We start from the raw sequence: 17103 nt of genomic DNA on the forward strand, positions 1-17103 counted from the left end.
CACATGGGTATTTTAAAGGCTATGCAACAATTTATCATATTAAAGGGCTAGCAAATTGAACCACCAAGATTAATGGGAGCTTTAAGAAAGGTAAAAATGCCTCAGCTACAACTCTTAATATCTCAAAATCTAGTGCCTTAGGGTTTCAAAGCACAGAGGTAAGTGAAACAATTAAAAGTCCTAATATTATCCCACAAAAATTCTTCGAAACAATCAAACAATTTTTTTCCTCTGGAAGTTGGAAAGTCACAATTATAAAAGGCTACAAGAATATGCCCAAAGTTGCTTCAAAAATTAAAGAATCTAGAACATGTGTTTTTAATATTATAACCTATGTCTGACAAATCATTCCTTTAAGGAGAGGTCAACAACAAAGGCAACAACAAGGAAATTATTTTAGATCCAATTAAGATTTTAGGTAGACATCCCAAGATGCTCAAAACAAAACATCATTAAGAGGGTTGCTAAGACTTACCACAGTCTGCTTATTAACTTGAATCACTTCATCACCAGCATGAATCCTCTGAGATTTATCAGCAGGAGACTGGATAAGAATAAACAAAACCATTTATCTAGTTATATTGAGAACATCTACATATATGAGATTTTACTTAACTATGCACATTGTTATCTATGTGTAAAGTCTGATTAAAAAAAAACAAAAATAGTAGCTATACCTCTTACAGGCTGTATTTAAAAAGAAATAGCTAGAGCTAACTAAGTAGATATCTATTGATAGATATATATCTGTGTATTGTTATCTATCTACATGTAGATAATGTGTGTGTGTGTATAAATTCACAACAGACAGCTCACAAACACAGTAACATCTACTCCACTCAAGAACCTCACTATTTTGGGATGGTCTGGGATCTATGATTTCATTGTTATAGGGTATTACCAATAAGCACTCTATCAGTGAAATTTATACTTTTAACGAATGAGAGGTTAAGTGACTTGCCTGATGTCATATAATAAGTATATGGCAAAGATATAGACAAAATAATACCCAGATTTTCCTAATTCTGAAGCCATTTCTCTCTCCACTATTCATATAGATGGATTGAACAATCCTTTAAAAGAAAAAAAACTTTATTCCTAACTTCCTATAAATCTTATTGGCCTTGCTTAAAGATAGTACTCTATAAGTCTGGTTGATTAAAAATCATATTCATTTTAACAGTATTTGCCAAGCTGTTACAACAGGAAACAATGCCCTATGAAGGTTGGAATGTTTACCCTAGTGAAAAGAAGGAGGTCAGAGAGGAAGGCATATGACAGGAAAATTATATGGAAAAGCCTTGCTCAGATGAATTTCAGTGGCTAAATTAGATCAAATAATAGAAGTTACATGTTAAACACCAGGATGTTTTTCAGTTGTTTCAGTCATTAGTGATTCTTAGTGAACTCATTTGGGGTTTTCTTGGGAACGATATTAAAATGGTTTTTGTTGTCTCCTTTATCAGTTCATTTTACAGATGAGAAAACTAAGGCAAACAGGGTTAAGTGACTTAATTGGGATTTATTTTGTATATTCTTAGATGAATACATGTTTCTCCCTTAGAATGCAAGCTTCTTGAGAGCAGGGACTGTTTTGTGTTCCTTCCCCCCCCCCCCTTTATTTCCATTGATTAGCACACAGGTGCTTAATAAATAATTATACATGAATTAAATCCTAGACACATACGTATGTCTCTTTCACCCAGCAGGTGTGGCACTCAATAAAAAGCAAATGATATTAAACAATAGAGATGTTCACTGATGTATTTAGGTCCAATGTTAAGATATTCACATTTGTGACAGCTATTTTTGAAAACATTTACCTTGATACCATAACAACCAGCCAAGGCTCACCTGAAAGACTAGTAATACATGCAAGTCTCAGCCACGCCAGCCAACAACAAATCTCCTACAAAGCACATTACTCAATAGGACATAAGCCCTTTTTGGAAAGCCTCTTTTCTCTAGTTTTGTCTACGTTTCTTTTAGCCAACCCTTATTCTCCTATATTTTTACCATTCTTGGATCTACATTTTGAAACGTGATTAGCTAAGTCAGGAATATTTCAAGTAAATCCACCATCTCCCTATTTGTTGTTTGTTTAAACATATGAAGGAAAATTCATAAAGACATAGCTTTGAATGTGGAAAAAAATCTAAAAGACTGGAATTAACTTCTCAATTTATAAATAAGGAGACTGAGTCAGATAGGATAAATGACTTGTTCAGAATCATGTAATCAATTGAGGTAGAATTTGAACTCAGGACTTCCTGACTCTATCCGTTATGCCACGTTCACTTATTTTATGATTCTGAAATCAGTTTCAGGTGAATGGAGTTTTTCCACCTGAAAATTCATGCAGATTCAAAGGGAGCTTTATTTAGAGTCTCACATTTCAATCTTTTAAACCACACAAATACACACACAATAAAAAGATGATTGTGGGCCTCTCAGTAGTAAGGTTATAATGTTCCACATGTTTATCAAAGGTTGAAATTGCTGCCAAGTAGACTAGATAGAGATCTGGGACTAAACAGGTCTGCTCAAGTAATCCAATATAATCAGTTACTGAACAGATAGATGAAAAATTCCAACTCTGAAAAACAGAATGTAGGATTCCTTTTCTTCTCGACTGACCAAAACTGACTGAGAATCTATGGGATTCTCACTCTACCTACTAGGTACTATGGAGGAATAATGGGAATAATAGAGCTAGATTATCCAGAATATGTACCAAGTTATAGGGAACGGGTTCAAGGACCATCTTAATATCTTTGTACAAAGTACAGGTATCACTCTGATGGTGATGGGAGATGGGATTTGCACTGCAATGGCCAAAACTAACCCAGATGAAAACAATATGGCAAGATCTGACAATGAATTTTAGGTTGGTAATTAGTAGAGAAAAAGGGAAGATTAATGAAAGATGCCTTTAACTTCTACAAATTGTGTGCATGATGTTCTAGGTAAGAAGCTAATCAGTATATCTTAAATCACATTATTTTCTTGTTAAAAAGAGATTTGTTCAAATCAAATCTTAAAGATACATGGTGAAATATGTTTTATGGAATATAATCTCACATCATAAAACAAAGCTCAAAGATTAATGAGCTGAAACAAAATAAGATAAGCAGAACCTAGAGGAAAACAAACAAGAATTAAGAAGTTAAAAACAACAAAACAAAGAATTCTTTTTCACTATCTTCCCATTCAGCCAGATTGGCAACATTAATTCCATCCTCCATTCCTTACTCTACTTCTCCAATATAGCCAACTACCTACCTTATACTATTGATTCTGCCAATATTTTGGCCATCATTCTCTCCTCTCTAACCAGATGACCTCTATCCTAGTCCAAGCCATTTATCTATTTGTATTATTGTAATAGCCCTCTAATTGGACTCTCTGCTTCAAATCTCACATATGTCCATTCCATCTCACATGTAGCTGCCAAAGTAATATTCCTAAATAAGCAAGTGTGATCATGTCATAATTTCCCAGCCCAATAAAGTTTTGTGTGCCCTTATTACATCTAGGATCAAATGCAAATGCCTGTTTTTCATTTAAAATTCTTTAAAACCTTGCTTCAACCTTCATTTTTACCTTTATTATAGTGTCCCGAAATTCTAAATGCAATTTTAAGTTATTAAAGCACTAAGACTTTTGGCTTATCCTGTACATTCTCTCCTTCCACTCCATTTATACAACTATATTGGCCATCTTCCTGTTCCTCCCACAAAACACTCTCTCTCTTCTCCATGCTTTGCATGTACTATTTATTCCCTTGCCTGGAATGCACTCATTCTTCTTATTTCTGCCTTACCCTCTGCAGGCAGCTAACAATGGAAAGAGAAATAGACCTGGAGTCAGAAAAATCTGAACTCAAATCTGTGATCCTGGGCAAGTCATTTTAATTCTACTTTAGTTTTCTCAGTTGTAAAATAGAAATTATAACAGAATAATAATTACAGGATTCGTTATGTGGAGAAAATGAGATAATATTCATAAATAATAATCATTAAATATTCATATAATATTTGTTTTTCTTAAAGCACTTAGCACAATGCCTGGTATGATGTAAAAGCTTATTTTTTTCCTCTTCCCAACCACTTTGTTTCCTCCAAAGTTCACTTCAATTACTCCTTTCTACATGAAGCTTTTCCAGCTTGGTACAGGTTGGTAGTACTTCACTTCTAAATTATCTGTATTTTTCATTCTTTTTTTATATACATATATAAAATAAATTTGATAAACATCAATGTGAACACTTCCAAATACAGAAAGAAAAGAGAACTGTGTGTGAAACAGTGAATCTATTATGTAAAGCTTATTTTTAAAATTACATACTAAATTTAACATGACAGTATCAGTACTATGTTTGAATGTTTGTTTTCCTTTTAGAATGTTTTTCTGTCTTCTCTTCAATATATTTAAGGAATTTAATTGATTTTTTACATTTTTCTTTTTTTTTTTTTGCATCAATATTCCTATTCACTAATTTATTCCCTTGGTATATACTACCATGGGTACATGTTGTCTCCCTTCAATCTCACATAAATTCCTTGAAGACAGGAACTTTTTCATTTTTTCAATTTTCTATTTCCAGAGCTTAGCATAATGCCTAGAGCAAAGTAGGTCCTTAAAGAAACAGAATAATGAAATGGCTACATAGAATTAATGGTTTTCTTTCTTCCATGTATTTCTTGGCTGCCATTACCACTGACTTTGATAATACTCTACTTGAATCAGCTGATACTCCCCTTGGTCCTTTGGCTAGCCAATTTATTTCCAGTTATAAGACCTGGCTACTTCTTGAGCATGGCCATGTGCAAATCACTTGATATTTTCTCATCTGAGAAATGGAGATAATACCCAAAGTTCCTATCTCAGAGTCGTAGAGGTTCAAATAAAATAACATCTATCACCAGACAAATGTCAACATTATTATTTAATCTCTCAGTCAAAAAGTTCTTTCCCCCTGCTTCTTCTCTCTGAATTCTGCTTCCTAGATTCCTATATCCCCTCTTCCACTGTGTCATCTGTAATACATTTTCTCTTCTTAAACATCTTCCATTCATACTCCTGTGTAATTGTTCTCTCCTTTGGTTCTACTCTCTTCCTCCTATCCAACTGACCACTCCTCTCTATCTCTGATCTATCCTGACCCCTGTGCGTGATATCCCATCACTATCACAAGGTTCTCTATCCAAATGATCTCAATCGTTCCAATGAGTCTAATTATCATCTCATGCAAATGATCCAAATCTGGATATCCAGTACCTCTCCCACAGTCTGATCCTGAATCATTGAGAGATTGTAGGACATCTCCAGACATCTATTTGGGGGTCCTATAAACCTTTCAAATGCAGCATAACAAAAATAGAACTCATCCTCTTCCCCTCCCACTCCAAATCTAGTCATTCTCCAAATGTCCCTATTTATTTATTCACTCTTCTAATGTTGAGGGTATCAACATCCTTGCAGTCACTCAGATTCCTAACTAGAATCATCATAGACTCCTCCCTTGCCTCTCCCAAATCTAATCAGTTGTGATGTTTCATGATGACTATTTCGACAATATCTCACTTCTTTTTTTTTCTCCCCTTTCACACCCTAATTTAAACTTTCAGCACCAGTTGATAAATCCTCATTCTAACAGCATTCTACACCATTTTCCCATCTTCCATTTCTTCCTTTCCTATCCACTGATACCAGCTACCACATTTATCCTAAATTATCCTAATTTTATCCTAAATGCACAAGTATGAACATGCCCGTCACCCATTACTGAGCGAATGGGTTTTCTAGTTTCTTGAGCAAAAATATCAACCTAGTCTGGCATATTTTAGGCTCTTTATAATTTGGCTCCAAACAACTTTCCCAACTTTATTTTACACAAAATCCATTCACATACTTCTCCATTCACGCCAAACAGGTCTTCTAGCTCTTTCTCTGCCTCTACAAGTAAACTCTCCCATATTTATAATATTGGGAAACACTTCCCACACTATCCTTAGAATATCTCCTTCCCCCTCATTTGTCTTTCTTCAAAGCTCCAAATTCAGTTACTTTTTCCTTTGAGGGGAAAGAGAGATAACTGGGAAGGAGAGGAGGAAGTCTTTCCATATCCCCTAAAATACTCCTCAAATATTCCTAGGATACTCTTTCCAACTTTTCCTTTGCTCTATTCACTCAAATTCTTGTGTTCCACCTATCTGTGTAATGCACTTTACTCATAAAATGAAAGATTTGTGAAGGCAAGGGTTGTTTTGTCTTTACCTCTCCAGTACATGGCAAGGTACCTGGTATATATATATAGCACTAATATGCTGAATATATGCTGAATTTAACTAATGAACATCAGTCCAGTAGTAGATCCAACACTGCAATCTACAATTATGTTGACAAGCTTTTAATTTTAAAAAAGTCTGCAAAACAAATGTATTCACCAATTTCTGTTCATGAAAAAATCACAGAAGTAAATGTGCTGTTATTTGGCATGAGAATTTTTAAAAATGGACAGAATACAAAAGAGTGAAAAGCAAATATAGGTCACACAGAAGATGAAAAAGCTGAGCTCTATTAACAGAAACCAGCAATAAAACTGTCCATTCCTAACTACACCCAGAGAGAGAACTGGGAATTGAATATGTCAATATTCAGTACAATACAGTATTTTCACTTTTTTTGTTGTTGTTTGCTTGCATTTTACTTTTTTTCTCATTTTTTTCTGGTCTGATTTGATTTTTCTTGTGCAGCAAGATTAATTGTTTAAATATGTATGCATATATTGGATTTGACATACATTTCTATCATATTTAACATATATTGGACTACTTGCCATCTGGGGGGGAGGGGAATTGGAATACAAGGTTTTACAAAAATTAATATTGAAAAATTATCCATGCATATGTTTTGAAAAATAAAAAGCTTTAATATAAATAATTAATTAATTAAAGCAACAGGACAATCTTCTGATAGAAAAGGGATGGACTCAAGATCAAGGATAATATTTACCCAAGAAAAATTTGGTTTTACTTGATTATGCATATTTGTTAGAGTGGGAGAGGATAGGAGAAAGAAAGAATGCTCAATTAAAAAAAATAACAATCAAAATAAACATGGTAGACTTTTCACATTTCTTTTAAAAATACTTCTGAAATTTAATTAACATGGACTTACATTTTCTGTTGTTCCCGTAATCACATGCAGTCCATCATATGTTGATTTGATGTACATGCCCTAGGGTAATCCATAAACAAATGTATTAAACAACACAGTTCTGTTAAAACAACAGCTATATTTAGGACTAGTAAAACAAACGTGAAAGCCTCTGTTCTTTCCTCAGAAACCTGAGGAAGAACAGAAATCTCAAACACATGGAAAGACTAAGGAAACAACCAGAAGCCAATCTTCTCTTTGATTTACCACTTATGCACTAGAAATCCAGGATTGTCACATCCCTGGAGACTCATCTGATGAATACTCAGAGCCAGCTCTTCTAACAAAGCCAGGTCATAGATAATGCAAATGTCCAACTAACAAACTCTGTTCTTCCCTATTTCTTTGCCTAGAGACAAACCAACTATGTTTTTTCTTTCATCCCTTAATATTTAGGTTCTAAATGCTATTTTTGAAGCAAACAAATTTTAAGCTCAGCTGAGCTTATTTTTTAAAGGATATTAAATTTGGCTTCAATACTAATGTAGGCTACTTTTTTTCACCAGATATTATTAGTGCACACCAGAATGTAACAGCAAGGTTGGAGGCAAGTTTCAGAAGCCTTTCAGTCGGGGAGAAGCTGTAATATCAATCCCCCAAAGCAGCTAACCCTACTGGCACTTCACAGACTGTGGGGCAAATATAAAGAAACCTCTCTCCAAGTTTCCTATGCACCAAATGGGCCAAAGTGTCCAGAATAAGGTAAGTGAGGAATTCAATATTATTGAATATCCTCCAATCTGACACATAACATACTTTCTTTAACTGAACTCCCTATGCTTTATGAGGAGAAAACAAACTTATCTAGAGGGTAATTTCTCTATTTGGAAGATGAGATTTCTTATAGTTTCTTTGATTATTATGATTTTTTTTTTTCTAAATAAATATGAAAAGCTTTGGGAGCTTAAAATGTGCATTCTCCTAAAAGTGTAATAACTGGAAGTAGAAGGCTATATATTAAATTTAAAAATTTCCAGTAGACAAGATTTTGTCCATCACTTCTATAATTACTATCAAGTGTTTTTTTTTTTGAAACAGTGTAGCACAGTGGATAGAGATCTGACCCACAGATTGGAGCACTTAGGTGTCACAATGCATAGAGTATTGAGCCTGCAGTCAAGAAAACTCCTCTTCCTGAGTTCAAGTCTGGTCTCAGACACTTAGTAGTTGTGTGACCTTGGGCAAGTTACTTAACTTATTTGTCTCAGTTTTCTTATCCATAAAACAAACTGAAGAAGGAAAAGGCAAAATTACTCCAGTATCTTTGACAAGAAAACACCAAATTAGACAGAACAAATGATTGCACAACAAATCTGCATCAGCCTGGAAAGTGCCTCACTATGAGAAGATCGATCACTCAATGATGAAATCACTTGTCTAGACCAAAAACAAAAACAAATCCCACATGTATACTGATGCAGCTTAATTTCACAAGGAAATACGGAACAAGGACCTTGAAATAAAACCACTTCTAAGGAATGCATGAATTAATCTAGATCTAATCAATGCAGAATTAGAAGTATCTGATAAGGAGCCAAAAGGTATCTAGCTTATTCATTTCTCTTGCCTTAATTAAAAACAAATGATCTTTTTCACTACTAACATATATAATCTAAAATCAAAGCTGCCTCCCTTCTCTTCACTCCAAGTTTAGATAAATTCAAGTTGTAGTATTTCTTTTGTACTCAATAAGTAGGTCATTACCTAATTCATCTCATGCATGACAATCTCATCTTTCTAATTGCATGGAAAGCTTAAGGAAAAATTTTTAGAAGCTTTCTTTTCCATTTTTTAGAGCACAAGGCTATTAGCATGTAGCACTGAGTATTATGGAGATCACCATCATGAAGCAAAATACGACAGGATATAAACCTCTCCGAAAAGCATCATTCAGCTCATTCTTTGAGGTTTACCAGATCCTTTGGAAAGTTTAGACAATACACTAGCTCAATTAGGAAAAAAAAGGTTGTGGAAGCATGCAGCACTATATTCTTCTCTATCCTTTCTTTGAAAACATATTTAATTACAGAGAAAACTTCCAATTCTTGCTCAGTCCCTACTCTACCCTTCCCCAATATACCCTATGATGAATCATCTTCAGACAATTTCAATTATCTTGTCATTCACCTGCTAAAGAATCTACAAGAATTCTCTAGATTACATATCACACCAAATACTAAACGCCTCAGAAGGTCTTTAACAGTCTCCTTCCCCACTATTTTTCTACAAAGTTCCTATTTTTCTATACAGATCACTGTTCTCTGCGCACAACGAAGTGCAAATTTAGACTCTGGATTCTTTTGTGGCATTTTTGAATATTTATTTTTCTTCTTGTGTGACAACTTCTAATACTCTGATAACAGGTATCTCATTGACTTCAAAATCTGATTTCAAAAATGCCTCCCTCCAGAAAGTTTCCCTGATTAAATTCACTGGATTCTTGCTTGTTGACTGACTGACTTTTGCTCTGAATCACTACAATCCTAATATTCTTAATGAATGAGGCATTCATTTCTACTTGCTCTGAAAGTAATTAGTTATTGTCTTGTCTCCTTTAAAAATTAAGACTCAGTATCCACTATCTCTCCTTATGTTTTACCAACTGTGTCCTCCAACATTTAACTAAATATAAACCCTGTCCTCTAGCAGGGATCTGGCAAATTTTATTGATGTACCTCCAAAGTCACACACAGCATCTGAAGTAATATATGGAACCTTTCTCAAGCTTTTGTTCCAAGCAAAAACTTTTTTTTTTTTTCCTGCCCAAAGAGTTCATCTTTTCTTTAAAGTATTCCTATCACTATCCACATGTCAAGTAATGAATATTCCATAAACACAACGCCTTCCCAACACAACTCACACACACACACACACACACACACACACACACACACACAAAGCACTTCTTTTCTTAGTGTAACAATTTCACTCAAATCTTTTTTTCATTTTACATTTAAACAGATGCAAAATAAACCTCAATATAGCTCAAGTTCACAAACATATATGCAAAAAAGGAATGGGAGTTAATTTAGGTTCTTTTTGAAAACTATGGTTAACTGAACAATCATTAACATAATTTTACTTAGATGATATTTTACTTAGAACTAATACTGGAAAACTTACCAGGCCCTCTCCAGGTTTAACATTGGGTAAATGAACTTCCTCCAGGCATGCACACTGGCTCATGACTGGATCGGTAGTTGATCTGATGGTCTTATCGCAAATACTATTTAGGACCTTGGACTAAAATTATATGGGGAAAAAAATAAGCCAAAAATGGTTAAATTAACAAATTAATTTCTAAAGACTACTTGCATATAAACACATGATCCAATTATAATCTTCAGTTCTTGCTGACATTCTTTAAGCAATAATGCCTGGAAAATGTTTTACTGTGCTTTACTCCTTAAAAAAGATTGCTCTGTGACATCTCCCAGTTTTCACATTAAGTCACCATTAATTATTAATTAAAGGGCATGGATATATGCTAAGATCCTTGTCTTTCATTGAGGAAAGGATGAATAAATCATCAATAGGAGTTCTTCTGGGTATAGACTTTCAAATACTGGCCACTGGGAATGACCCCATACTTAGTAAAGTTTTGGGGATTTTGTTAATGTACCTCTCCCCATCTCATCCTCATCAGATGTTTATAATTTCTACTTTAACAGCACACTTAATCCCTTAAAAGTTCCCACCAAATAGACTCCTCATAAAATCATAGAACCCTTAAGTGAGCTTCAGCTCTATTATTATTTTTTTAAACATTGATGTGGAAAAGTCCCAATTTTAAAACTCTCCAATGATGCAGACTGGCAACGATAGCTTTCATAATTTGTCTGGGAGCACAGAACAGATTAAGTGACTTGCAGATGGTCACACAGTCCATAATAATTAAAGGCAGGACTCAATTGCAGGTTCTCTTTCCTCCAAGATCAGCCCTCTGGCCATAGCATTAAGCTGACTCTCATCACATAGTTAACATAACACTCACATTACTAAACACACACTTTGCAGAATTTAAAGGACTGATGAATGAATTCCAAAGATTATTTTTTTCTTTTTAAGAAGGGGAAGAGGAAGAACTACAAGAGGTAACACTGTAAAAATTCTTCCTATTTGTTTAGCCTCCCTATTTATGGAAAATATATTTATAGCAATTGCCCTGCTAAATTCCTCATCAGCAGAAGGAAGGCCTTATCAAAAAGCCTTGCCTGTTTTATGTCAAAAAGAGGAAGTGATGATGAATAGTTACTACATGCTCAAAGATTTCTGTCAACATATTTCCCAAAAAATCTAAAACTAAAAGAGTACATTAACTCAAGTTCATTAAAACAAGGCTTTATCGACATTAAAAGAACTACTCAGAATAACAACATCTGGGTAAGATAGTCATAAAATAGTGAAAATGCTACATATCACTGTTCAGAATCTCAGACCACACATATTGATTGAAGGTTTTGAAGGAGGTTTTTGGTACTGTTGTTCTTTGCTTTTCTTAAACTCCATTAATACTTCCCTTTAATCCTAAGAGAATTCTCAGTTCCCTTACTTGAATTAACATGTTCCTTACCTATCAAATGAAGGGAAGAAAATAAACATATATAGTATATTACAATGTTCCAAATACTAAGCAAAGTGACTGTCTATAAATATTATCTCATTTGATCTTCATAAAAATTTTGTGAAGTAGATGTTTTTATGATCCCTATTTTATAGTTTGAGGAAACTAAAGCAAAAAGGTTAAGTGAGTAGAATCACACATCTTGTAAATATATGAGATCAAATTCAAACTTCAAGTTTTCTTGATTCCCTGTCTGGTACTCTATCCACCATCTCCCCAGCTACCTCTGTTAGCCTTTTTGTTCTGTTGAGATATTTATAAGGAGCACAGTTATTAAGTAAGCTCTTAAAAATGCTTACTCCTTCCCTCTATCTTTCTATTCTTATTTATTGTTAAAATTTGGAATAAGAATAAGAATGTAATGTACTTACAACATTTATAACTTTATCCTCCATTTCAGCCACAGGACAATCCTAAAGAAAGTAGGTAAAAAATAATTAAATCTAAGAAATTAAAAAAAAAAAATTTAATGTCAATTGCAAAAAAAAACAAAAAAAAACTACCTTGAACTTCTAGTGAATGTCAATTTTTCCCTCTTCTTCCCCCCAAGAAAGATTTTCATCTTAATTTTCTCTAGTATCAAGTGCTACCAGGATGCCCAACATGTTGTCTTTTCATCTCTTTAATGAAATCATAAAGCATTGGGGGAGGTGGGGGTTGGGGAAGGACACAGACTATAAATTCTCTAAAGTAGGTTAAATGTGAAAGGGTCATAGAAAAAGCAAAATGACTTCAGTATCTTAAAGAAATAGCACTTTTTTCCACCAATAGGTTCCAACTTACTGATGTGGAACCCCAACAATGTGTCGTCGCATACGAAGTGTTTTTAAGAATAAGAACTGAAAAATGTATATTCATAAAATATATGCTATACACCTATTCTTTAGGATTAAAATTTAAACAGAATTGAAGGATGCCAAGAAGAGTAAAAGAAAATTTCATCTTGAAAGTGTAAATCCATGACCTTATGGCATTTAGGTAATGTTGGGGACCTGGGAATGGGAAAGGGGGTAAGGCAGATAAGTTAGCAATAGGAATGAGAGAAGAATAGGACCTGGCTTCCCACATGATTCCTGTCCACCATTCATTAGGAATCTACTGAATTAAGTCACCTTGATTCTCAAATCCATTTTTCTATTCTTGGCACAAGCTCTAAGAATAGTGAACCAGAAGCAAAGGAAAATCAACATAGTAGCCAGTGGCCAAAACTCATGGGTCTCCCTAATCTCTTTTTGCATTCAGGGTATCAAGAAAGCCTTCAAAAGTTTCAGCTCTGTGCCTGCCTCTAAGAATATCTTCCAAATAATGGATGTTGATAAACTAAATCACAATAGGCTATTTTAAGCAATATCCAGATTAAATCAGATACTATACTTCACAGATGGAAAAAAGTCCCAACAAAACATTCATTAACACACTGCCAATAAAAAAGAAAAATCCCCTTAAGAGCATGTTATTGATGACAATAAATAAAGGAAGGACTGGAATGCAAAGCATATTTACTCAGCTTAGGTACAAAAAAAGACTTTGAACACTGAATGAACTCAGTTGTCAAATTACAGAAATCACCGTTGTTCATTTTAAAAGCAGCCAGACTGAAAATGTTTAAATGCATGTTCTACATAAGCAAAACTTTTAACTGTCAGCCATTCTAGACTTTGAATGCCATAGAGAATTTTGATTCAAACTTAAGGTTTTTTACAGAAATAAAATAAACCTTACTTGGAGGCCTAAAATTAAACTTTATTCAGCACTGTTGAACTCAATGGTATATTCTCCAAAAGCAAGTATTATTTCACAATACATAAAGAAAATTTAGCTTCTAGCTTCTAGCTTCTAGCTTCTAGATGGCCAGAGGATGGATTTCACTTAAGTCTAGAGAAACACTTACAAGAGACAGAACCAGTGTGCCCTGGAAATGGGTGAAAAGAAATCAGGCAAGGCATACCATGGGAACTAAAGAATTGTGATTTGTAGGGAGTCTTTCTTCCAACAAATTCTAACTCTCTCCTACTACCAGATAATTTGAAAAGCCCAGTCAACTCTTATAAATGGAGCTCCTGTAGCAGAGGTTAAAAAACTTGGATGATTACAATATTTCTCCAAAATAACTAATTTTCCAACTCAAACACATTTTTCTAAGATTTTCTTAACATACTTCTTCATGATTAACTTAGGCCCCTTATAAGAGGAAATTGCTCCATGCCAAGGATAAGCAGGAGATTATAGACAAAGGCAACAATGGCATAAGTGAGAATAATAATAGCTAGCATTTATATATCATTTAAAATAAGTTCACAAAGAAGACACTTTACATGTAATCTCATAATTCAAAAAGGTAGTTGATCTCACTAAATACAAAGACTAATTTTGTTCCCAAGAGGCAGACAAATGAACTTCTTCTTTCCTCTCAGTAGGAAAGTGAGGCAAAAGATTGCATATGGTATAAAATTGCAACAATTTTTATTTCAGTTTTTATTTGTTATAAAAGAGAAGCCTATTGGAAGGGTAGCAAAAGAATAGCAAGAAATTACAAAGAACATCAGTGATTTTCTTTTTTAACTCCCTACATTCATGGTATTTAAAAAAAAAAAAAAAACAAGCAAATACACAGTTCTGAGAAAAAAAAACTAATTTTTTCTGAGAGAATATCTTATTACTAAATTCAATTTGACTCAATAAATACTTTTTTAACAGAGTTGAGCCTACTAAGGCCTGGAGAATAAAAAGATGATAAATACCCTTAAAGGAGGGCATTATATGAAAGAAAGAATTATGTGTTAATAAAGTAAAATATGTTGATCACAAAGATATCCAGAAATCAATCAATATTTGTTAAGTTCCTACTGTACTAAATACTAAAGATGCTACAAAAAAAAGAGACAAAAGGTAGTCCCTACTCCTGAAAGAGTATAAGAGTATAACTACTCCAGGAAAAATTCAATTCATTAGGCACTGGAATTTTTATATGCATACAATTTGTTGTGTAACATGGTACATATTCAAAACTATAAATCTAATTTGTTAAAAACAAAATTCCAAGGCCATACTGAGTAAATCTAATCTAACTCAACTAAGCAATTATGTTCTAGGTACTAGGAATATAAAAATAAAGATTTCAGAGTTTTTGTTCTCAAGGAACTTAAGATCTACTAAGGAAGATGCACAGAAATAACCAGAATAGATTCACATAATGGACAGAGAACTAACTTGCAGTTAGGAATCTGAGGTCACATCCCACCTCTGACACATACCAGCTGTGCATCTGAGCAAAGCACTTAATTTCTCACAGTTTGATGGCACTAGTTGTCATCAAGAAGGAACTAACCTGAATTGGTAGAGGAACTTTCTTCACTCATAAATTCCCTATCTTAGATAATGATTAAATACAAAAAAAATTAAATACAAATATCTTAGATAATTCCATATCTTAGATAATGATTAAATATAAAGTAGGTCACAATGGCCTTGAGAAATTCCAGAAAGAAAGGATAAAGCTATAAAGACATGACAGGAATTCTTTCACAATCTTAGGAGTTAGCATCTGAACAGAACCTTGAAGAAAAGGAGAAATAGCCAAAGGTATATCTGAAATGCTATGAGCAAAGGCAACTAGATACAGGAATATGGGAAGACGGGGAGAAAGAGATTATAAATCTCACTTGGCTAGGGACACAAAAGGGAATGCATGAAGAAATTTTTAAAAGAAAGGTAGGGAGTTGAACATCAGGTTAAGTAGTTTATTTTTGATTCAGTAGGGAATGGAGAAATACTGAAGGCTTTTAAGCAGGGGAGTAACCCCATCAAGCCAGTGCATCAGAAAGATTACTTTGACAGTGGTATGAAGGATAGATTTTAGAGGGAAGAGAAAAGAAGGAACAAATGTCAACTATAAATAGTCTAGACAAGAAGTGAGAAAGGTCTCAAAAGGAGATTTTGGCAGTAGAAGTGGCAAGAAAGGGGAATGAATGGGATAGAGACAGATTTAAGAGATTGTATAAGTAGAACCTATAGACCCTTTAGGAAATGGAATAATAGAAAGTTTGAGTGAACTTCAATGCCTTCCTCATCTGGTAAATGTGACCCAAAGAGTCAATCTGTTAAAATGACTCATCACTTAATGACATACTCTAACTGTCATGGTAGGAATTATTAACAATCAGTTTTAAAGATCTGCATGCTTACAGGGCCATATGCTATCATAAAAGCAGTGGTTTGCTTTTCTAGCCATTCATTATAAATCTCTGAAGCATTAATTTATAGACACATCATCCTTGTGAGCCAGATCATTCTGACATACAGATTAATTCAGAGGGCTCTTAATAGAACTCGTCAATGACAAAACAGATATTTGACCTCAGAACTAGCAATTCCCAGTTCCATGGCAAACCCATAGACTGCTACCTACAAGGGTTTACTCATGTAAAGACAAAACCAAGTGACTACCAACAACCTTTCTGCCACCCAAAACTGCCCCAGCCAGCTTTAGAGAAAGGACACTCCCCAGCTTTCTGCCACTAGCCAGCATGGAGTTCCCACGATAGGTTCTTGTGAGGACTAAAGGAAGTGGTTGCAGGTGTGGCTTTAGAGTTTCTGGCAGGAAGCCAGAGGGATTGTCCCAGGGGAAAAAACTGGGAAAAAGTCACTTGTCACATTAAGGCAAATGGTGAGGCTGACATTACAAGCAGGAAAAGTGTACGCTAAAATTTCATTGCATCATTTCAGGCTCCTAGGTTTGGCAGAGGTAATTTAGCCTAACCTGCAAGGCTAGGTCGGGAAGGGAAGGTACAGGTGTGCCATGTGATGTCCTAATCCCTTTCCCCTCATCTTCCAGAACCTCTCAATCATAGGATAAAACACCAAAGAATAGAAATAAACCTCAAAGGTCACCTACTATAATATGCTCCTTTCAAACAAGGAAACTGAGTTCCTGGGAGAGAATATGACTAGCACATAACTAAATCTGGATCCCAAAATTGTTTAAATCCAAATCGGGTGCTACCATATTTTTACTCCCTTTGCCCTCTCCAGTTCTGTTGACTTTCTAATAACTCGACAAGAACTATGTACTAGAAAGGTTAATCGGGCCATAGAAATATGGATTAGAAGGTGTCATGTACTAAAACAAAGGCAACAAGAATATAAAGGACAGAATGGAAGTGACAATTGGAAAGTAGAATCCACAGACATGGAGACCTACTAGTTGTTTAGCTGTAATTAAGGAGGAGACATATGAGAAGATGAAGGTTTTGATTCTG

The 17103-nt window shown here is 34.4% G+C and overlaps 1 protein-coding gene across 1 annotated transcript in view; it reads right to left on the reverse strand.

Annotated features, from left to right (window-relative positions):
- CNKSR3 (CNKSR family member 3) overlaps positions 1 to 17103 on the reverse strand; it is a 102258-nt gene that overhangs the window by 9082 nt on the left and 76073 nt on the right. Inside the window, exons 5-8 of the mRNA XM_051997975.1 lie at positions 12217 to 12258; positions 10345 to 10464; positions 7183 to 7242; positions 476 to 544 (exon numbers count right to left, since the gene is read on the reverse strand). Coding sequence (XP_051853935.1) covers positions 476 to 544; positions 7183 to 7242; positions 10345 to 10464; positions 12217 to 12258 — 291 coding nt within the window. The remainder of the gene's footprint in view (positions 1 to 475; positions 545 to 7182; positions 7243 to 10344; positions 10465 to 12216; positions 12259 to 17103) is intronic.

Source organism: Antechinus flavipes, chromosome 4 (genome assembly GCF_016432865.1).
Source record: "Antechinus flavipes isolate AdamAnt ecotype Samford, QLD, Australia chromosome 4, AdamAnt_v2, whole genome shotgun sequence".
Taxonomy (NCBI): domain Eukaryota; kingdom Metazoa; phylum Chordata; class Mammalia; order Dasyuromorphia; family Dasyuridae; genus Antechinus; species Antechinus flavipes.